The following is a 22,723-nucleotide window of genomic DNA, read 5'->3' on the forward strand; positions in this document are numbered from 1 at the left end:
GTATTCACTGCTGGTTATATTAATGGCCTTTCTGGAAGAAAAACAGGAATTTAGTGATAAAGGGTATAGTTAAGTTTTCTTGTTGCTATGACCCGACAAGAAGTAACTTGAGAAGTAGGGTTTATTTTGGCCCACAGTTAAAGAAGGGACACAGTGCCCTGTTCTGGGAAAGGCAGCATGAACTGAAGTCCAGTGGGCCCCAGTACACTGCTGGTTATATTAATGGCCTTTCTGGAAGAAAAACAGGAATTTAGTGATAAAGGGTATAGTTAAGTTTTCTTGTTGCTATGACCCGACAAGAAGTAACTTGAGAAGTAGGGTTTATTTTGGCCCACAGTTAAAGAAGGGACACAGTGCCCTGTTCTGGGAAAGGCAGCATGAACTGAAGTCCAGTGGGCCCCAGTACATCTGCAGTCAGGAAGGAGAGATGACAGGCTAGCAAACCTTGAGGTCTGCCCCCAGTGATTCACTTCCTCCAGCAAGGCTCCTCTATCTTCCAAAACAGCTGCCACAACTGAGGATCAGGTGTTCAAACTCCTGAACCTATGTGTGTGGGGTAAGGGGTTTGGGAGGGGGGGAGAGGGGAATGGGAAGTGTGGGGTCAAAGGGAATGGAGTGTAGTGGGGTCAGAGGGGAGTGGGGGTGGGGAGGTATTCACATCCAGATCACAACACTAAGTTACAAGGAAAATTATGGACACAGCAGCTTTGTATTAAAGGAAGAAGTTGGGTAGCTCAACAGTGAATGCAATTAGTGTAACTGTATGTGAGGTAAAGGGTTAACTGGAAAGAAATTTCAAGAATTTGGACCTGAAGAGGGAGCTGCAACAGAGCTTATTTATTTAAATAGCTCACAAGAATCTGCCATCATCTCCCCCTATCCCCGACCCCAAGGCTAACCTCAAACTCTACAGACTGTTCACCATTTGTAAACTGCCTCTCAACTGTACTTGAATTAAAGTCCACCGCAGCACATTTTATGCATGGTCTTTCCTTCTTTCTTTCTAAAACAACTTTCTCAGGCAGCAGTGACAGACTCTATGGAATGCCTAAGCCTCAAGGATAAAAACGAATCTCATAAAAAGGAGCCCATCCTGAAGAGCCCTGATGATACAGACATGAAACGGAAAGGGATAGGCAAGTCCCGGAAGTTCTCCAAGTTTAGCCTCTACAGGCAGCTGCACCGACACCATCTGCATAATGCTGACAGCATCAGCAGCATCGACAGTGCATCCAGTGAGTAGTCACGGTCCCTGTCAGAAGTTCTCTGACTGGGCTGCAGTCTCCCACAGTCAGTCCCTGCATACGCACTTTAAAAAAAAAAAAAATCCGTGGTGGCGTTCAGTTACCAAAGGGCCAAGATTGCTGCCTTATGGCTGTCATTTTTTTGTTGTTGTTGTTGTTGAGACAGAGTCACAAGTAGGCCTGGCTAGCCCAGAACTCACTATGTGGCCCTGCCTGACCTTGAACTTCTGATCCTCCCAAGCGCTGGGATCACAGGCATTGCATCACCATGCTTGTTTTATGAGGTGCTGGGGGTCAAACTTGGGGTGCTCTCCATGCTATCAACTGAGCTGCATACCCCATCCCCGGTCTCATTTTTGAACAGATTTATTAGTTTAGTCACGCAAAGTAGTCATAACAACCACTATTTATGCTTTCAATGGTCACACAGTGACTACAGCTTTCTAAAATATGGCCATAAAGGAAAAAAGCAAGATGTTAGATGTCCTTTATAAACTTCTTAGAAAAATTTACATTTCTCTTCCCACCTGGAAATACATCAGATTGTATCAGCAAACGTCAGATATTCCATATGCTATGAATTTACTGTTCTTTGCAAATCTATCTTAAAACCCTGCAATTTCCTGTTGCATTGAATCTTATGGCTGGTTTTATAGTCCGTGCTCATATTAAAATGAATAAGCTTACCGTCCAGTTCATAAGATTTGATATATAAATATGTTTCTTTATAAAGCAAAAAGAATTCTTGACTTTCTCCAGGTTATTTTAGCCACTGTAGAAGTCATCAGAATTTAATCCATGGTTTAAAGCCCCACTTGAAACTCTTTCGCCCTTCCAGTGAGTCCAAGCAGGGACGCACTAGGCACAGTGCTGGTAAGTGACCTTCAAGGGGCAGAATCCCACAGGCTTCAGCTTTTGTTGCATTGTCCGTTGCATGAGCACAGTGAGTGTGTGTTCAGATCGCCTGTCTGCTCAGTCTTCATGCCCTGTGTGTTAGGCAGTACCTGCTCGGTGCAAAGGGCAAGCTTGGGATTTCTGAGAACCTGCAGTCTAGCAGCAAAGTAAAAACACACAGAACAACCCTCTAGCACCAGGCACACGCACAGCTCTGTGGGAAGTTGAGGACTTCCTCTGTGCTGCTGACCCAGAGAGGCTTTTTGAGGAGGGAGCCTATCAGTTGGGCTGCCAGAAATTCAATGGGAACAGGTGAGCACAGGAATTGTTGCAGGTGAAGGAAACAGCCCAGCAAAAAACCCTGGAATGGAAAAGACCAACATGTTAGCTGTTAGAAAATACCCCTTTCTGCTAAGATGCAGTGACTGATGTTGGGTTGGAAATATATATACATCGTCACAGAGTCCTAGACAAAGTTGGAAAGATATATTATTTGCTTTAAAATCTTGAAAGCTTTTGAATGGAAGTGTCATGCTGTACCTGAAAATGTTCAGAAATTGTTTTCTGATACCTTTTATGGGAAGAGTCACATACTCGAGGAATGAATTAATCAGGGCCTAAATTGTGGTGAAGGGAATGAAGAAAGATTTAGTGACTGACCCGATACAGGCATGAGGAACCAGCACAAATAAAGAGAGTGAAATCACCAGCCAAGTGTTACTTTGTGCAGACTGACTCACACTGCCCCCAGAGCTTTAAGTGCTCAAAAGGAATATTGGTATCTCCTTCTCACAGACGAGGAAACTTGATTAGGAATAACAGACCTACCCAGTGTAGTCCCAGCTCATCAGCATCCTCATGATCAAGATCCAGAGTTGTGACCTCACAGAAATGCAAACTCTGCACTCTGACCTTTGGGAGTCCCAAAGGCCAAAGTTTTATTAGGGAGTCAGAGCCCAGCTGACAAGCACGACGAACCGTCAGTGAACCTGATCAATGAAGCTGCAGCTTGAACAGTAGTTTCCAGAATTCTTTACAAATCCAGCATTTAAAAAGTATATTTATTTGTGAATGGGTATGTATGTGTGCATGCCATGGTGTACATGGGGAGGTCAGGGGACAATTTACAAGAGTTGGTTCTAGCCTTCTACCATGTGGACCTGGGGATTGAACTCAGGTCATCAGGCTTGGTGGCAAGTGACTTTACCTCCTTAGTCATCTCACTGGCCTGGACCCAGCATTTTTAAGAAATGTATTAGCTATGGGTAATGAACCATATTAACTGATAATTTTATATTTTGTAAATCCTAACAACACTGATACACATTTAAAAGTGGAAAACACATATAGGATATGTTTTAGTTATTTTGCATAAGGCTAGTAGTTGGTGGGCATATGGATTGTAATGACTGTGCCTAAGTGAGTTTCAATGTCCTGAGGGCCAGAAGCCTCTGGAAAACCCAGAGGATCAAGTCAGGGGTACTCGCAGCTGTAAATATTAAGTCAAGAGCAGGTCTGGGAAGTGTTTCTTCCTTCCAGCATGTGCTTGCTGCTTTAGAATTGAACATGAGGTAGAGGAATGAGGTGGTTGAACTGTGAACGGTTCTGAATTGTGACCATTAGGGGTGTTCACAACAGGAGCCAGTGGGAGCAAGACAAGTAGGTATCTAGCACGTTAAGTGACTCAGGCTAACCTGCTGAGGGTGTGGGAGCCACACCGGGGTTGTGAGGACACAGCCCGTCTGGCTTTTCTGTTGTTGATAGAAGGTTGCCTTGGTTTCCATTCATTTCCTCTCCATGTGTTTAAGAGACAAAGAGAAAGTAAACAACCTAAATTTTAGACTAGGGCAATGATAGGAATCATAGCGAACGCATGAGTCGTTCCTTAATGGGATTGTGTGGTCGTTAAAATCTCAAGTGAGCATATAAAGCTGGAGACGGGTGTGTTTACCTGAATTAAGATGCACTGAGCTTCTGTGACTTGCCAACCACCGTCCCAAGAACTACTGGTGAGATGAAAGTAGCAGATGAAATGCCCTTAACGAGCTGAGGAGTTAAAGATGGGGATTACATATGCAAATAAACCACAGCACACAGAATATCCGGCAGGCAGCGGTAAGAATCATAGAGATCAATAGGAGGGAAAGGCAGAGGGAGGGAGAACGTGCTCTTTTACATAATGCAGTGAAAGAACGGGACTCTTGTGGTGTGAGTTTCAACTCCAAAAGGAAGAGGAGAAGGAGAAAACCTGTCCCAGGTGGGGAGTGGGTGGACCTGGAGAGACTGCTCAATGATTAGGACATTGGCTGCTCTTGCAGAGGATCCAGATTCAGTTCCCAGAACCCACCTGACAGCTAACAACCATCAACTTCAGTTCCAGGGGATTCGATGCCCTCTTCTGGCTTCCAAACACATTGCATGACACAGGTGCACTGACATTCACGCAAAATATTCGTACACATGCACATGAAATACAAAAATATAAATAACTCTTTTAAAAAAGAAAAGAAACTCTCTGGAGACACAGACAAGTAGACCATCAAGTGCAAGACTCTGAGGCAGGGAGAGGGTTGGTGTGTTCTAGAAATGTGACTGCGGAGCTGAGGAGAATGTTAGGGAAAGCAAGAGAGATCGGGGGCTGGGTGGATTGTAACAGCCTTGTGGGCTACCATAAGAGTCTGGCTTCTGAGGAAGTCCTGGGGAGAGTCTTCAACAAAGGCGGGTGACATTTGACTCAGGTTTTTATATCTTTAGTGATAAAAATAATAGAAAATTTATCAAAATATGAGATTACAACCTTACATATACATTTAATAGAAGCAAAACACACATATTTATATATGGGAAATTATCCAACCAGTTTATCATTAGAAAAATATAATTTAAATTTTAAAGTTGTATTTGGGCTAGAGAGATGACTCAGTGGTAAAAAGCACTGTTGGGGACTGGAGAGATGACTCAGCAGTTAAGAGCACTGGCTGCTCTTACAGGGGACCCAGGTTTGGTTCCCAGCACCCACATGGCAGCTAAAAATCATCTATAACTTCAGTTTCAGAGTATCTGACACACTCTTCTGGCATCTATGGGCATTGCACACATGTGGTGCATTGACATACATGCAAGCAAAACAATCATATCTAAAGAAATACAATTTTTAAATGCTGTATTATATGCCCTCTAAATTATTAAAAGTGTTCATTTGACTTAGGTTTTTGTATTCTTCAGCAAAAACCAAGTGGTGCTGATGGTAGGGCAGTGGATTAGTTCCTGTTCTCATTGCTATGACAAAGACCTATTAAGGGAGGAAGAGTTTATTCTGGCTTCCAGTTTGATGGGACAGTCCGTCGTAGCTGGGAAGACGTGGTGACAAGGGCCTGAGGCAGCTGGTGAGACAGCTGGTCACACTGTGTCTGCAACCAGGAAGCAGAGAGAGGTCCGTGCTCGTGCCCAGCTCCCTTTTTCTCTTTTATTCAGTCTAGGGTCCCAACCCAGGGATGGTTCTGTCCTCATTCCAATGTGGGTCCCCTCCTCAGTTAGACATCTCTGGAAACACCCTCATTAGATACACACAGAGTTGTGTCTCCTAGGTGATTCTAAATTCAGTCACGTTAACAACACAACTTCACCATCACAAGCAGGTGCTGAATATATTTGCCAGTGTCCTGGATGTGGGATGTAAGAACTGGACAGGACTCCAGGGCTTTGGCCCCTCTGAAAAGGCAGCGTTTGCATGGGCCAACCTGTGCGAGGAGCAACAGAAGAGGCAAAGCTTTAGGCTATCATCATTCTATACAAGTGTGCCCCTGAAAGAGGCTATGAACATAAAATGACACCAGCTATGTTATGAAGATGAGATACAAATAGATTCTTTAATCTGTTTTCACGTTGTTGACATCATTTTGTATTGTTTTTATAGTCAAACATATACACAATATTTTAATGCAAGAAATATGTTTACTGACAAAGCAAAGCTGAAGGGTAATTGAGTCTCTTGAGAGCAGTGTTTCCCAGATTCCATTCCCTGGATCCTTGAGTGTCTCAAAATCTCTGTGATGGAGAAGGATGGGGAAGGGGCTCCACTGACCTCCACTTCTATTGACACATGCTCCACCCCATAATCCTCCACTAGCATCGTGTAGAGAGTTCCTGTGTGTGTGTGTGTGTGTGTTGAAGGAAAACAAAAATATAAAGGAAATTCAAGGTTCCGCAAAAGACAAATAATAAAGGAAATTTAAGAAGCATGTCTCTAGATTTAAAGATGTGAACTTGTGTAGACATATGGTACTTGAGACATACGGAGTGCAGAGTGAGTGACTCTTTGCTGAACATACAAGACTGCGTATCAGCCTGAGGGACCAAGCAGGCCTTTTGCAGGACCCTTTTATCTGACTGTAAAAAGGCATGTAGGACTTCCAAGATATCTTACTACATGGGTCATCATACAGGGTACAGGCAAGACCACTGTGGACTTTACAGAGAAAGATTGCACTCAAACTGATTTGTCTTAATATGGTTAGCAACAGTGGTAGATTCTCTAATAGTATTTTAATTTAAAAATTAATTAAACCATGATCAAGAATTTCTTTTTCCTTTCAGAATTATGTCATAAGAGGGAGAATTTGAGATTGACATGGCTTTACTTGACATTATCTGTTTCAAATAGAAAATTTGACCCTTCACATTCAGGAACTGTTTGCTGATCTTCTTTGAAGCAGGAAAGTCATTTTTGTAATTCAGTTAGGCAGGATTTTAAAATTCTAATATCAGAAGGATAATAAACAGCAAGTTAAGCTGTTTCTAGACTCTTCCTGGATGCAGTGTATAGGATGTATAAGGCTTCTCTTGTGACTTCAAGAGGCTTATCTCAACGAGGGGTGGAAGCAAAGTTTGTAATCCCAGCAGAGGCAGGAGAATAAATTCAAGGCTAACCTGGTATACACAGTGGGTTTAGGGCTGGAGATACGTAGACCTTGTCTCAAAAAAAGTATGGTTTGGGAAGTAGTGTTGGGTAGGGTATGGTAGAGACAGTTGGGCAGGTATTTAGCTTGGAATGAGTAACCCAACAGGACCTCCATTTTATGTGATGCTGGTAATTTTAGTGTTAAATTTGATTCTAAGATTTTTTTTCTTTTTGTAGATGTATTTTGTTTTTAAATATGTATATATGTGTGCCTGTGTTGGGGGGGGGTGCATGTGAGTACCGGTACCTGAGAGGCCAGAGGAGAGTCAGAGCCCCTGGCGCTGAGGTTACAACTGGTTGTGAGCCACATGATGTGAGTGCTAGGGACTGAATTCGGGCCCTCTGTAAAAGTAGTAAGTGCTCTTAACCACTGAGCTGTCTCTCCAACCAGACTTCAAAGTTTGAAAGGTAAACTGTGTGAGATGAGGCACTGGAAGTGACTGTAGATTTGTTGCTCAAAAGAGAAGCCAGGCCCAAAGCAGTACAACGGAGGGTCATACAGGAGACAGAAGCTGGGGGAGACTGGCAGTGAGCAAGAGCTGAGAAGATGAAGAAGGGGAGCTAGACAGGTGGGAAGGGTGGTGCTTCGAAAGCTAAGAGATGGGGCCAGGAGGAGGAGGATGCAGCGAGGCCTGGAGACACTGGACAAGGGCAGGAAGAAGCCTTTGTTGTATGGGCTGTTGACAGGTGAGGGTACTGAAAATTGGCATTAGACCCATAAGGTCAAGGAAGACATAGTTATGAAGTCGTTTGTGATCCAAGCATGGTCCCTTGATGGTCCCTCGACCCATCATCGCTGATTCTCACAGATGTCCAGTGCTGAGGCAGTGGCTTGGTTGCCTGGATGTGTTATGAGATGGACCATCTTGGCTAGTTGAGGCCTTGACTAGAAATGAAAATAAATTTGAATTGTGAGAAGTCGAATTCAGTTAGTACCAAGATCATTTTCTGAGACTAGGAATTTACTTTTGTTTTCCAAAATATAAACCTATCGTGGTAATTTTTCAAGAAGTATGAGAGTATCTATGTTGAAACCTTAGCTTTATCTCTCAGATTGATGAAAATAAATTATACATATGCAATCACCACACAATACCAGTTGGTATTGTATGCCAAACTTAATTACATGACTGTGTTTTAAAACTTTTTTATTACATTTTAATTTTGTGTGTGTGTGTATGTGTGTGTGTGTGTATTGCACACAGTGGGCTTATGGGGGTCAGAGCACATCTTGTGGGAATCAGGTCTCTTATTCTGTTTTATGAGGTTCAGGAATTGAACCCAGGTCGTCAGGTTTGATGGCATTGAGCCACCTTGCTGGCCCTGTGTTTTTTAGATTTGGAATTTGAACCACCATTTATTTCATTCCCTCTCTCTCTCTCTCTCTCTCTCTCTCTCTCTCTCTCTCTCACACACACACACACACACACACACACACACATACACCCACACACACACAAAATGTAGAGTGCTTACTCTGAGCAAACAGCTCACCCGTGCCTTCTCCCCCAGGGCTTGTCCAGCAGGAAAGCCAATCACAGGGAGGGAGAAGTCAATAGGAATTGATTTTTAACATTATCTGGTTTTGTTAACTCTGACAGTTTAAACCATTTTTCTTTCATAGAATATTTCAATCACCTTTGGAAAGTTAGTTATTAAGTTTGAGACAGAATATTAGTTGTATGTGGTAACTGAATAAAAATATTTGTTCTACAAATATTTATTAATTGCTTCTTGGATGTTGAGAGCTATACCAGGTGGCGAGGCCATTTGATGCCCACTCTGAGAAGTTGATGGACTACTGGGGGAGGAATAGTGACTGGGTTTCTGTATCCTTATGCAATTGCGTGGAAGGACCAGAGGCCTAGGAGGACAAGTTCCAATAGGACAACAGCAGTGTGAGTTGTGTCTCTCCTTGCTGGCATTTGTGAGATCTCTCTCGAGGGCTGGTGAGACAGCTAATAAAGAATGTATATGAGATCAGGCCAAAGGGAAGAAAGAACAATCCAGGCAGAATGGGTACCATGCAAACTGCATGGAGGCCAGGCTGACCAGGCTGCCAGAATATAATGAAAAATGAGACATGCTGAGGCCCGGCTGGGTCAAGGGAAAGCCAGGAAGAGTAAGAAGATTGGTGTCAGTTTGGGAAGCACCTTCTATGCACTTGTAGATAATAGGAGATTCTAAAAAGGTTTTAACCAACAAAGTTTCATTTTACAAAGACAGTTCTGGAGCTATTTGGTGGTAATGGTACACTGGCCAGTCTACACCCCTTACTGGCTACTTCAAGTGGTGTCATTTATTCATTCAACAAACATTCTTGCACCGCACACCTATCTGTCAAGTGCCTCTTTTGTGCCAAGCACTGCAACTGTGATATGCCATTATTTTCCTCCTGCTCAGATGTCCTTATGTCTGGCATATGGCTCCTAAACTTACAGACCGTTTCACTCTTTAAGGTATGAACTCTTAAGTAGAACAGTCTTGTTTGGTCTTTGTGAAATGCTACTATAAGCTGCTAACTTTTATGCCTCAATTGTAAGCTTCTGTCTGTGGTTGTTATATTATTTGTGGAAGATGTTTATGATTTAGGAATGTAGAATGTTGGAGGCCAAAAGATCTTAACCATCATCTAGGCCAAATCATACCTTTTACATGGAAGGATTTATGACCCAAAAAGTTGAAGTTCAGTGTCACGTAGCTAGCTGATTGTAGGACTAGAACATGGGTTGCCGGTAATATGCTTGTAAATAGGAGGTCCTTTATTTTTGAGATGGAAAAATGAGGGTTATAGATGAAATGTCCACCATGTCAGTGAGGGAAGCAGTGGCCTGGGTCTTGGTGCATCATCCTGGTCTATCCCTATCCTCACCTGGCTTTACTGTTCCTGTAATCCTAGCTCGGGAGTTCCTTCTTTATAGTTAACCCAGTTCTGCCCCTGATCTGGCAAGTGTTGAGAATAAGCCCATGAGTGCTAAATTCCAGAGTCTACTTATGACTCTAGATAGGACCTCCATTGCCAAAATAAAGATAATTTTGTGAGGGTTGGAATTCCTTGTCAGCCCAGAGCCTCTGAGCACATGGACACACACTGCCCTAGCGGCAAGGTTCAGGAAGAAAAGTGAAGGTGTTTAGTAAGGAAACAGGGGCCTCCCTCTCCAAACCCACATGACCCTGGATCTCTGAATGGATCTTGCTGCATTCACAGACACTGGCTCCATCCGCAGTGTGCAGACAGGAGTGGGTGAGCTTCACGGGGAGACCAGGTTTTGGCACGGGAAGGATTACTGCAACTTTGTCTTCAAAGACTGGGTTCAACTGGACAAGCCTTTTGCTGGTGAGTATCAGGAAAGTGAGCTGTGGGTAGTAGTTTGTTTTGTGCTTTTATTTTATGTATGTATGTATGTGTGTGTGTGTGTGTGTGTGTGTGTGTGTGTGTGTGTGTGTGTCTGTGATTGTGTGCAGATGTGTGTAGCACACATGGAGACCAGAAGATGGTGTCAGATCCCTTGGGGCTGGAGCTACAGGCATTTGTGAGCTGCCTGGCATGCGTGCTGGGACCCAAATTCCAGTCCTCATGATTGAGAACAAGTGCTCTTAACCACTGAGCCGTCTCTCCAGCCCCATAGCCTTCTTTTGATGGTCTTCTTTTATGCTTAATCTCTTCATCTTCCTACATTAGAGCGGCGCATATTTAGATTATAATTGTGCTAAGAGGACATAGAGATGGCACTGAGTGCATAGTCTGCTGTTATTTCAACAAGATTTTTAAAAAAGCATACCAGACACAGCCTTAGATCATCTGTACCAGCTCACACCTAGCCTTGTCTAGTGATTAACACTGAGTGAAATGGAATGTATGTGGATGTCAGTGGGGGAATGATTGTGTTTCCTGATTGAAGATCTATGTTTCCTTTGAGCATCAATGTGTTGCTCTAACCAAGTCAAGAAATACAGGCTCAGTGGACACGAATATATATTCTTTAGTGCACTCTAGTTGGGGTCAGAGTTCTGTCCCTGGCACAGAAGCTAGTGATGGGCCCTTGCCTGCACCTGGGCAGATTTCATCGACAGGTACTCCACTCCCCGGATGCCCTGGCATGATATTGGCTCTGTGGTCCATGGGAAGGCAGCTCGTGATGTGGCCCGTCACTTCATCCAGCGCTGGAACTTCACGAAGGTACTGGTCTTGTCTGGATAGCCTATGTAAGGTGGGGAGACAGAGGTGAAGCCTAGAGGGCTGGCGAGAAAGGACTGCTATGTTCAACAGTGACCCCATTTACCAGTCATGGTGGCGCACACCTTTAATCCCAGCACTCAGGAAGTAGAAGCAGGTGGATCTCTGTGAGTTGAAGGCCAGCCTGGTCTGCATAGTGAGTTCCAGCCAGTTGGGGCTACAGGAAGACCCTGTCTCAAAAAAGACCAAAAAAAACCTTAACAATTGTGACCCCCATCTACTCTTGGGGACATCATTATCAGCATGGTAAGGCTTCTGATCATTATAAGAAAAGTGTTCTTGATCTTTTATGACACAGACAAGTCAGCATGCAAAGGGGTAGATGTAACTGCTTTCAGAGCCTGTTGATTCAAGCCTTTGAACCTTATAGACACCAGTATTAAGCATTTACAAAAGTGGGCCCAGTAGGCTCCTGGAGGGTGACTGTAGAGTCTGGGGGGTGTATTTAGATGAGAGGCTCCAACTGTAAAGTCCTTCCAGTGCTGGGCTGCTTTGGCTCGTGCTGATATAGGACTTGGAGAGACCACTCTGAGTAAGGCGAGCAGCCTGAGGGAGCCATTTCTCTTCTCCAAATGGAATCCTCTTAGGAGCCTTCTTTGCATGTAGAACTGGCCCCAACTCTTGGAAGTGTGATATGTGTCATTGGACTGGTAAGGGCCCCCTATGTTCCCTTGAAATGACCAGGCCTTCTAACCTCTGATAATTTGGACAATGGACCTAGTTGAGTTAGTTCTATGAACAACTTAGAGTCTCATTTCTTGTATCATTTGCATAAACATTATAAAAGTTTAGCTGAGAACATAGTGGAAATATTTTAAACACACCTTTAGAGGGGATAGATGAATAAACAGAGCAATATTGCTTTTGATCTCCCACACTGCTAAAGCCTAACAGCTCTGCTGATTTTGACAGCTGGAATTTTTTATACTCCTATGCCCTGATCATGGGAACATAAATTAATAAAACACTTGAAAGTACTTTTTAAGCTGGGCATGATGGTACAAGCCTTTAATCCCAGCACTCAAGAGGCAGAGACAGGTGGATTTCAGCAAGATGGAGGCCAGCCTCCTCTACATAGCAAGTCCCAGGCCCATTATGGTTACAGGGAGACCCTGCCTCAAAATATAAAACAAAAAAGCAAAAAAGAAAAACCATTTCCAGATATTTAAGCTAAAGGAAAAAGTATTTAATACTCAGAAAAAAAGTATTTCCAGACATTGAGCTAAAGGAATAATCTAATAAGGAAATTTACTTTGACATCGTTTCTAATAATTCAAACAAAATTAGACTTAGTTAAAATGCTCATTAATAGGACTAAAAAAAATAGCTTGCCTGGAACTCAAAGATCTATCTACTTGCCTCTGCCTCCCAAGTGCTGGGATTAAAGGTGTGTGTCATCACACCTTTAATAGGAATCAAATCAAGATCTGTCATGCTACTTTACTATAAAGTTGTTAAAAATAAAATAGTGCTTTATTGCTGGGTAAGATTTTTTTACAACATAGTAAAAAATTAGTTTACAAATAATAATTCCACTTTTGTGATTATTTGCCCTATAACTATAGCTTGCATTTAATTTATTGGTTTTTTGAGACAAGTTCCAGCTGACCTAGAACTCACTATGTAGACAAGGCTGGCCCCAAACTCACAGAGATCCACCTGCCTCTGCCTCCCAAGTGCTGCATAACTATAGCTTGCATTTAATTTATTGGTTTTTTGAGACAAGTTCTTGCTGTAGTTCCAGCTGACCTAGAACTCACTATGTAGACAGGGCTGGCCCCAAACTCACAGAGATCCACCTGCCTCTGCCTCCCAAGTGCTGCGATTAAAGGCATATGCCATCAGGCCTTGCACATTTAATTTTTTTTACAAACGTGAAAGAATATGTGCTTGCTGCGAAAGGTGAAAGAAGAAAACCTGGGAAATAATAAGAAAACTGATCTCCAGCTTTTCACTTAAAAATGTCCATTCATTCATATTTTTTTCTGGTCCTAATGAAGCTATATGTTTTTGTCATTCCAAAATCAGGAAGAATGGACCTCTTTCTTATTCAAATCATTTTTATTGGCATTTTCTGTTTTAGATTATGAAGCCAAAATACCGCTCCCTGTCTTATCCTTTCCTGCTCCCCAAGTCTCAAACCACGGCCCATGAGCTGAGGTATCAGGTACCCAGCTCTGTCCGCGCCAGAGTGCAGGTAAGCTTGGCTTGTCTCCTTTGCAAGGTGCCACCGGGTAATGTCGCTGTAATTGGACTAACTGGCTACTGCATTAGCTTCAGATTTTCCAATAAGCCCTTTTCTGAAGCAAATCTAAGTGACTCTTTTAAAGTTTAGTATTTTACTTCCTGTGTCAATGGATTCAGTTCACCCTCTTTCCAAAACTCATGTAATATATCTAATAAATGTATATCCTCATAGAAACCACCATCAAGGTGCAGCTGTTCCCATGATCCTTTGAGAGGTGAGCCTAGCAACATGGTACTCATGCAGCAAACATGGGACCAGCTCTGCTTAAGAATCAGAAATGGGACCATGAACTTTGCATCTGGAAAGGGAGTCATCGTTCAATCTAATCTGAAGCTTAATTAGCCAAATGCCTTTTAGAGTCTCTTTTAAGGGAATAGGAAGTTGTTAAATATAGTCACAAAATTTTCCAACCTCCAGGCCAACCACCTCAAATTACAGACAAGAGAACTCCATCCAGTGGGCTTCTGAGGCTTGTCCAGGGCCGCCCAGTAGCTATGGGCAGAAGCAAAGCTTGAAATCTAGTCCCATTCAGTGATTCTCAGTCTGTTCCCTTTGCCAGCAACAAGTCAAATGTGTTGAAAGAAGCAAGGACAGGATAAGGATGGGTGGGCTCCTTTGGCATTGCTGATAACACAGGCATTGCTCAGGCAAAAACCCAGCTCGCTTTTGCTCATGTCACCAATGTGGACTGACACCATTCAGATGGGAATCCTAGAGCATGAAGTGTCTAAACCCGTTACTTTACAGTATGTGCAAGTCCAAGTGTGTGTCTATAAGAAATAAGGATATGCTATAACCTAAGAGAATAATAGAACTATAGAGAGAGTAAACCAGGGCTAAGAAGACAGATCAGTCAGTAAATGGACAGATAATCGATCATGCACGCACAGGGATGTGAGTGGGATTCCCGTAGAGAAGCCAGATGTGATAGCATATGCTTGTAATCCCAGCACAGAGGAGGCAGAGACAGGAGGATCCCTAAGACTCACTGGCTGTCCAGCCCAGCTGAATCAGTGAGGCCCAGGCCAATGAAGGACCCTCAAAATACAAGGTGGATGGATCTGGAGGAACAACACTGAGTGTTGTCCTATGGTCTCCCTATGCATGCACACGTGTGTGTGTACCCATCTACTCATGGGCACCCCCCCAACACATTCACCAGCACATACATGTGCATATACACATACAAAGGATAAAGCACTTGAGAAAAGTGCCTAAGGTAGATATGTAGTCATCCCAGTTTAAGGAGATAATAATTTAAACTTGGAGGCACACATAGCTATGAGTTTACACATAAATTGATGAGTATTTTATGAGCCTGTTTAATTTATTCTACTGGAAAAGGAGAAAGTACTCATTCTAGAAGATAAAATAAGAATGTTGTGAGTAGGAAAAAAAAAAACCAGAATGTAAAATTTGAATTTTCATTAAAAATGGTGTGGTGGTCAACTTATCAAAGCATCTGATGTTAAGCATTTGTCAAAAATATAATTATATGGCTCAGCAGTTAAAAGCACTGGCTGCTCTTGTAGAAGACCAAAGTTCAATTTCCAGCACCCACATGGCTGCTGACAGCCGTTTGTAACTCCAGTTCCAGGGCATCCAATGCCCTCTTCTGGCCTCCATGGGCTTTGCAGAATACAGGTATACTTACATACATGCGGGCGAAACACTCATACACATTAAAAAAAAAAAAAATGTAATTGTTGCTAGGCTGGCCAGATGGCTCAGCAGGTAAAGATCTTGCTGCTAAGCCTGACAACCTAAGTTTGATTCACAGGCCCCACATGGTGGAAGGAGAGAACTGACTCCCTCATGTTGTCCTCTGACCTCAGCATGTGCGCTGTGGCAAGTGTGTGCCCAGACCCATATAAAAATAAATGAAGTGATAAAAATTTTAATGTATTGCTGAGATGTTTTAGCCTAGTTCTGATTATACCAAGACTCACTCATTCGTTCACTGATTTGAACAACATGTTTAAGTGTCATCTGTTTACACAAAAATATGTTTAGGTACTTCTGTTTGTATCATAGAGCCATTAGAGCATATTTGGGTCCTGGGGGAATCAGATCAAAAAGGATTTTGATGCCTCTGGAAACTCAGTTTGCTGAGAAGAGAAAACAGTGATGTTGGATACTTCATTTAGCAATTCAGTGTGGTCTCTGAAAGTATGGACCAGAATGCTCTGTGTGTTTGCTAACTAGGAGAGTCAGAGCTGGGTCTCTTCTCTGAGCCTACATGTTCAAAAGACAGTGGGGCCAGCTGCTGTGCTCTTGAAGAGGGTGTTGAAGCCACTGTAAGGCCAGAAGAGGGGCCCCAAGTGCTGGGCCTGGAAACTCAGTAACCTTGGAACTTTTCCTTCATCTGTGCAGATGCATGACACATGAATGTTTTATGAAGATGAACCTAGGCCAGTTTTTCCTAAACCAGTTTTGCCTGTGAAATGCTGATAGCTATTTCACAAGAAAAGGCTTCCAAGGACAGATAAGGGTTTGCAGATTTCTCTAATATAGAAAGCACAGTGCTTTGTTATGCTAATGTTTTAGGAAGCCGCTAAGGGGCTTGAGGTGGGAGCATTTCCAGAGTTTCTTTGACAGAAGATTTCTCATTTTATTTCTTCTCATCTGTTTCTGTCTGAATAAACACCTTAGGGCTTGAAGTTCATGCATATGAAGCACTTACTAGAGGAGAAAGAATGGAAGCCTGGGGCAAGAAAGGTCTGCCGCGGTGTTAATAACACTGAAGTGGCAATCCAAAGAAGGGACAAATAAATAGCGAATAATGATTGTGAAGAAAGATGGAAGGACGTGGTGATGAGAAACTCTCTGAAAACTAAGAGTGGAGGACTGAAATTAAAGAAAATTATTTCAGTGTGATCAAAGGAATCTCCACAGAGGAACGGGATGTGTGGGTCAGGGCATGAGCTGAGGTCGTTGGGGAATGCTCGGCAGCTCCATGGTAGGTCTATCTGTGCGATGCAAGTCATTGTGAAGAAAGATGGAAGGACATGGTGATGAGAAACTCTCTGAAAACTAAGAGTGGAGGACTGAAATTAAAGAAAATTATTTCAGTGTGATCAAAGGAATCTCCACAGAGGAACGGGATGTGTGGGTCAGGGCATGAGCTGAGGTCGTTGGGGAATGCTCGGCAGCTCCATGGTAGGTCTATCTGTGCGATGCAAGTGTTGTATCATAACACTGACCATAAAGACGTGAAAATGATAAAGATGCTGGATATGGCAGTGCTTGCCTGTTACAGCTGCACTTGGGAGGTGGACGCAGGAGGATGGCCCGCTAGTTCAAGGCCAGCCTGGGCTATAGAGTGAGGTCCCGTCTCAACAAAACAAAACAAACAACCTAACAGTGAGTAAGTGGTGGAAATGGGGCTCAGTTGCAAGTGGTCTGGCTTCAGCCCTGGGTCATAACTGTTGAAAGTGGTCACTGTTTCCAGTAAGACCCAGGGTGCTTGTGACCATGGAGGCCCTAGCAAGGCAAAGCCTCTTTTGTTGTTAACTTTAGGACCATCTCCTTTTGTATCTTTCTGGATCCTAGGAGGCCCCAACTTACAATTTTTTTTCCCCTAGGACTTCTCTCCCCTTGAGAAGCATTTTTTTAAAAAGAGAAATTCAACTTTTTTTCCCTCTTTTTAATTTATTTAATAACTACATAATTAGTAGAAGCATTTCATTACAACAGCATTGACATAGTAACAGTTTCCAGAGCAAAGATGCATTTCTTTCAAAATTGGCTGTAATTTTTAGGTTCACAGTGTTGAATTAACACAGGTATATGTTATTGTACTCAGTATAAATCCTGTAAGATATAAAATTAAATGAGGTTTTAACCTTTAAAAAATATCTCCATTTCATTTTAGAATATACTGTTTCATACAGAAAAAACTCAGAGAAAATCATCTTTTAAAAAATATTATTTTTTTTTATTGTATGTGTATGAGTGAGTGTTTTGCCTGCATATATGTAAGTGCATCTGTGTCATGCAATGCCTGTGGAACTCAGAAGAGGGTGTTGAATCCCCTGGAATTGGAGTTACGGATTGTTGTTTAGCCTCCACGTGGGTGTTGGGCTTGAACCCGGGTCCTCTGCAAGAGCGGCCAGTGCTCTTAACTGCTGAGCCACCTCTCCAGCCCTGAGTCTCATTCTCTTTAGATACTGTCTTTCTCTCCTTCAGCCTCAAGACCTGCTTCTTCCTTCTGTTTGGGCAAAACGGTATTCGGGAATAACTGCCCAACCATGTGAGGGACCAGCATTCAAATAGAAGGGATTGTGAAAAAAAGAGCTTGTGGGAATTAGCTGGACTTCAGGTCAATTTCTTACTCTTCCTTGACTGTGATTATCTCCAGTCTGGACTGGAAGATGGAGGCTCGGCTAAGCACTTGCCTTTTCTCCCCAAACTGTGTCACTTGGGAGCTTGTACAGCTCAGAGGCAGGTGTGTGTGTGTGTGTGTGTGTGTGTGTGTAAGTGCTTTTGTGCTAAGTAGTCTTTGCTCCATGACTGACTTGGAAACTTAGGGAAGTGAGAAGGGATGAAGGTATATGTTGAATTTACAGGGAACAGAGCGTTCTGGTGAGAAAAAAGGGAAGAAACTTGGGACAAGTACTAGGAAAGTTGAAGGTTTTCCTTCAAGAAAACATTTCTGTTCTTTATGTATTCATCTTAATCCCATTGTATGGAAATGGATTAGGATTGTGGTCACAGCGAAGGCTATTTTTAGCCTAAAAAATGGGACACCATACAGAGGAAAATGACTGGTCCTGGTTAAAATTTTGAGCCTAAACCATGAAATCAGATGCATGCCATCTCCATGTACTTTCAAGTTGTGTATTCAGACTTGAGGTTTTGAAAAGTGTGGGTTAGATTTGGTTCCCGGCACACTTGGGACACACTCCTGCATGTGAGGGGAGGATCTGGGGTTTGTCTCAGTTACATTGGTTTAAAAACAGAAACAGTTGAGTAGCAGCTCAGGTCAGTGAAACAAGAGGATGAATCTAGAATTTAAAACAAAAGGAAATAAATCTTAACATGTTTGACTACCTTAACTGTTGATGAAACCTTTCCAGATCAAACATCTAAAGCAGTTGGGGTGATTTTATATAATCCTAGGGTTTCACAGTAAAGGATGCGGTAGAGCCAAAATAAAAATTATTAGTTTCAGTTTATCTGTGGTGACCAGCAAATTTTAAGTAATTGGAAAAGGAATAAATGACTAATAATCCCATGTGGTTTTTTGTTTTTTTTTTTTCTCTGTTGCTTAGGATTTAAGTTTTAAGTTTGCCCCCAAATAATGACATTTTCCGGGCATGGTGGCACACACCTTTAATCCCAGCACTCACACATCTCTGTGAGTTCAAGGCCAGCCTGGTTTACATAGTGAGTTCCAGACCAGCTGGGGCTACAGGGAGACCCTGTCTCAAAAAGACCAAAAAAAAATTTTTTTTTAAAACCAACCTATGTTGTACATTTCAATTAAGTGACTTCATGTAAAATTTTTATTTTATGCATATGAGTGGTTTTGCCTGCATGTATGTAAGTGCACTACATGCGTGCAATGCCTGCAGAGGTCAGAAGAGGGCATGAGATCTCCTGGAACTGGAGTTAGGTCCAGTTAGCCACCATGTGGGTGCTAGGAACTGAACCTGGGTCCTCTACAAGAGCAGCAAGTGCTCTTAACTGCTGAGCTGTCTCTCAAATTGCCTAACTGACATTTTATTGTGAGGAAAAGCTATGAGTTTGGACTTAGGCAATGGGATTCATAATGATGACAGGTACAGGAGGTGGGGACTTCCTCTGTCTGCAATTATAACCGTCTTAGGGCTCTCCACTTTTCCGAATGGTCTACTCCAGGCTGATGCAAGGGGTAGTCTTTGCACAGCTTACCTTAAGCATTTAAATGCCTCTCAGAAGGGAGCCAATTACCCTTGCCCTTCATGGAAAATGATAACTATGTGGCCTCCCTGCCTTTATTCCTGGCAGCCATAGGTAATCAACCTCAGAGCTCAGGATTAGTGTGCCTTGTCCCAAGCATCTTTACGTCATAGCTGTTGGACACCACTCCAAACTGTTTAGACAGGACATGGGAATTGATTCCCAACCTGATGCTACTAATTTGTATCTTTTATGAATGACTTTATTAAGTCTTTGAATTAAATCAGGTTTTGAGAATAGAAAAGAGAGGAAGTCTTAGGTTTCTGGATTTGAAGGGAAGGCTAAAGATGTTACCATCAAGAGTGGCTTATAAACCAGCCTGTAACTTTACAGATCGACATATAGAACCTCTATTACTAAGTGCCACATATTGTTACTAACACTTTTTAAAATTATTTTTTAGGTTAACACACAAAGTAATAGGTTTTGCTGTGGTAGATACGTACTCTGTTCTTCACAGCAGTTCAGGAAGAGAGAGAAAAAGAGAGGGAACGAGAGAGGGAGACAGAACCAGAGAGAGACATAAAAAGAGATACAGATAGGTAAAAAGACAGAGGGAGACAGAGAGACACAAAGATAGAGAGACAGAGACACAGAAAGAGACAAAGAGGCAGAGGGAAACAGAGCAAGAGAGAGCTGTCAGCTATACGTTGGCGAGATTAGAGCCTTCATGATATTTGAATGGTTTATCCGAGGTGAAGGAGCTGAGCTATAACCCAGAGCTGGAGGACCCACCTTCCTAGTGTGTGGAGACAGCTTGCCTCCAGAGTCCCAAAAACTTGAATGAGCTTGCCTCCAGACCTTTCGGCACAACAGCGTCTGTGTTTTCAGGATCGTGCTGCTTAGCAATAACATCAAACATTAATTTGAACAAACGAATCACTGAAACTTTTGTTTGATTTTATAGTTTCTACGTGACTTTTGTTTGATCTTTATAGTTTCTATGTGGTGATAAATAATGCAGCTCCTTGGAGATGATGTAAAAGATAAGATATTTTTTAGGTTCTTTTAACTTGTTTCCTTTATGTGTTTTCTTCTGGGACATTTGGTTCATGTTCATCACTACGTTTTCCACTTCACTGCACACATTTACCTGGTAAAATTTAAATAAAATACATGGGGAAAATATTGTATACTAAATACCTCATACTAGATAAAGATTTAAATTTGAGGATGATACAACTAATCATTTTTAGCAAGTACTAGTTTTGCATTTCAGTAAGCTCTTGTAATCTAGGTTAGCTTCAAACTGATTATGTAAATGAAGATGACCTTGAACTTCTGATCCTCCTGCCTCCACTTTCTGAGTCCTGGGATTAAGGTATGGGCCACCATGCCTGGTTTATGTGGTACTAAAGATGGAAGCTAGGTCCTTATGCATGCTAGGCAAGCAGTCTACCAACTGAGCTATTTTCTCAGTGCTTATGATGATTCTCCTCTGATGATATACAATTGTTTTAGAAAAATCCATTCAGGACTGGAGAGATGGCTCCGTGGTTAAGAGCAATGACTGCTCTTGCAGAGGACCCTGCTTCAATTCTTAGCACCCACATGGTGGCTAACAACCATCTGTAACTCCAGTTCCAGGGGATCCAACACCCTCGTCTGACTTACGCAGGCACTGCACAACAGGGGTGGACTTACATGCATGCAGGCAATACACTCATACACATTAAAAAAAGGAGAAATATTTTCTGAGCACTTACTATATGCAAACGTCATATTGTAATACCAGTTAAAATTCTGGGAAGAATGTCAGGCAAAGGATACTTGATCTTGTGAAAGTCATGAGAAGCCTCCAGTGTCCCCCAGTCCACCCTGCCCTGCACAGCTATGATCTGCCCTGCATCATCTCTAATGTGACCAGCACCCTTAGTGCCATTTACTAGTGCTGGGCCATTACTTAGTGCTGGGCTTCACAGCACTCATTTACCCTCTGCCCTGCATCAGCATCTTTAACCTGACACAGGTATTGGACTGTCATAGGACAATAGTACAATGGCAATGTGACCTGAATAAGTCTTCAGAATATTACTTGTACAAACCACAACTTATGGCTTCAAGTTTAGAATGAAAATAATGCCAGATGGAAGAGGGTAGACTGGAGAATATACTTCAGTGCCCCTCTTGGATCACACGTGACTCGAGCCACTGTAGTCATTGGTTTAGAAGAAACAAGGTGGGTGGGGGGGGGCTTCATTGCTCCAGTCCACTTGGTGTCTTCTCTGTTGTCTGATGTTTGCTCATTGCTGATTGCTGTCTTGTAGCTGCTCCGCTCTGCTGCCGATTGGTCTGCTGGTATAAAGTACCATGAGGAGTCCATCCACACTGCTTATATCCATGTGATAGAGAACAGCAAGCACTACATCTATATCGAAGTAAGTCTGTCGGTCACTGTTTGAACCTGCCTTCTGCAGTATCGCACAGTGACCATAGGGTCCCCAGCTTGGGATTCCATAATAATACGTGTGTACTGAGATATGAAGAGTGCTGGAAAAGTGCTGATTTGAGTCATCTGCATTTTGATCTCAAAGTGCCTGAAATTCACTCTGGACCATCCTTAACTCAATAATGGGAGTCTTCCAAATCCTTGTTGCACTAACATATTGGCTTACTATGACATTATTTGCTGTAAAGAACCCCAGCATGGATGTGTAAGTTTTCACTAGGCTTTGGTTGGAGGCTGTAGAATGAGGCATGTGCTGTTTAAGGGGAACAAACAGACATGCACAGGATAAGTTGTCCACACACGGGTGACTGGATGCCACAGCTCTGGGGATGTTGGAGGGTGTACAGAAGAGAGCATGGAAAAAGAAGACAAGAATGTCAGAGCTGTGAGCTTCCATTCATGATAAAGCCTCTTCAGATCCTGGGCTCTGCTCAGAGAACATGAGAGAATCTGGGAACATTGAGTTTAGTGTGGGAACTTTAATTGCACCTCAAAGTAGATGCAAAAATAGGACAGAACATTTGAAACCCCTGAGAGAAATAATCACGATAATGGAGCAGTGGGTAAGAGCCAAACCAAAACATATCTCTCTCCTTTATCCTAGTTTTTTTCCATTGAATAAAAATAAAGTGTTTAGAAGGAGGTTAACTACTGGGAAAACTATGCTAGCTCCATTTGTCTTCCCCTTGAGTCCTGCCCCTCTCCCTGTCCATAGAGTGACAGTTGTTTAAAGGTATTGCAGCTTTAC

At 42.6% G+C, this 22,723-nt stretch overlaps 1 protein-coding gene across 1 annotated transcript in view; it reads left to right on the forward strand.

Annotated features, from left to right (window-relative positions):
- The window catches only part of Pld1 (phospholipase D1), a 197,793-nt gene that overhangs the window by 106,127 nt on the left and 68,943 nt on the right, over positions 1-22,723 (forward strand). Inside the window, exons 15-19 of the mRNA XM_017797388.2 lie at positions 1,022-1,235; positions 10,307-10,435; positions 11,160-11,278; positions 13,419-13,532; positions 21,794-21,904. Of these exons, the coding sequence (XP_017652877.1) occupies positions 1,022-1,235; positions 10,307-10,435; positions 11,160-11,278; positions 13,419-13,532; positions 21,794-21,904 (687 nt within the window). The remainder of the gene's footprint in view (positions 1-1,021; positions 1,236-10,306; positions 10,436-11,159; positions 11,279-13,418; positions 13,533-21,793; positions 21,905-22,723) is intronic.

The sequence above is a fragment of the Nannospalax galili genome, unplaced genomic scaffold, assembly GCF_000622305.1.
Source record: "Nannospalax galili isolate Female #2095 unplaced genomic scaffold, S.galili_v1.0 scaffold33, whole genome shotgun sequence".
Classification (NCBI taxonomy): domain Eukaryota; kingdom Metazoa; phylum Chordata; class Mammalia; order Rodentia; family Spalacidae; genus Nannospalax; species Nannospalax galili.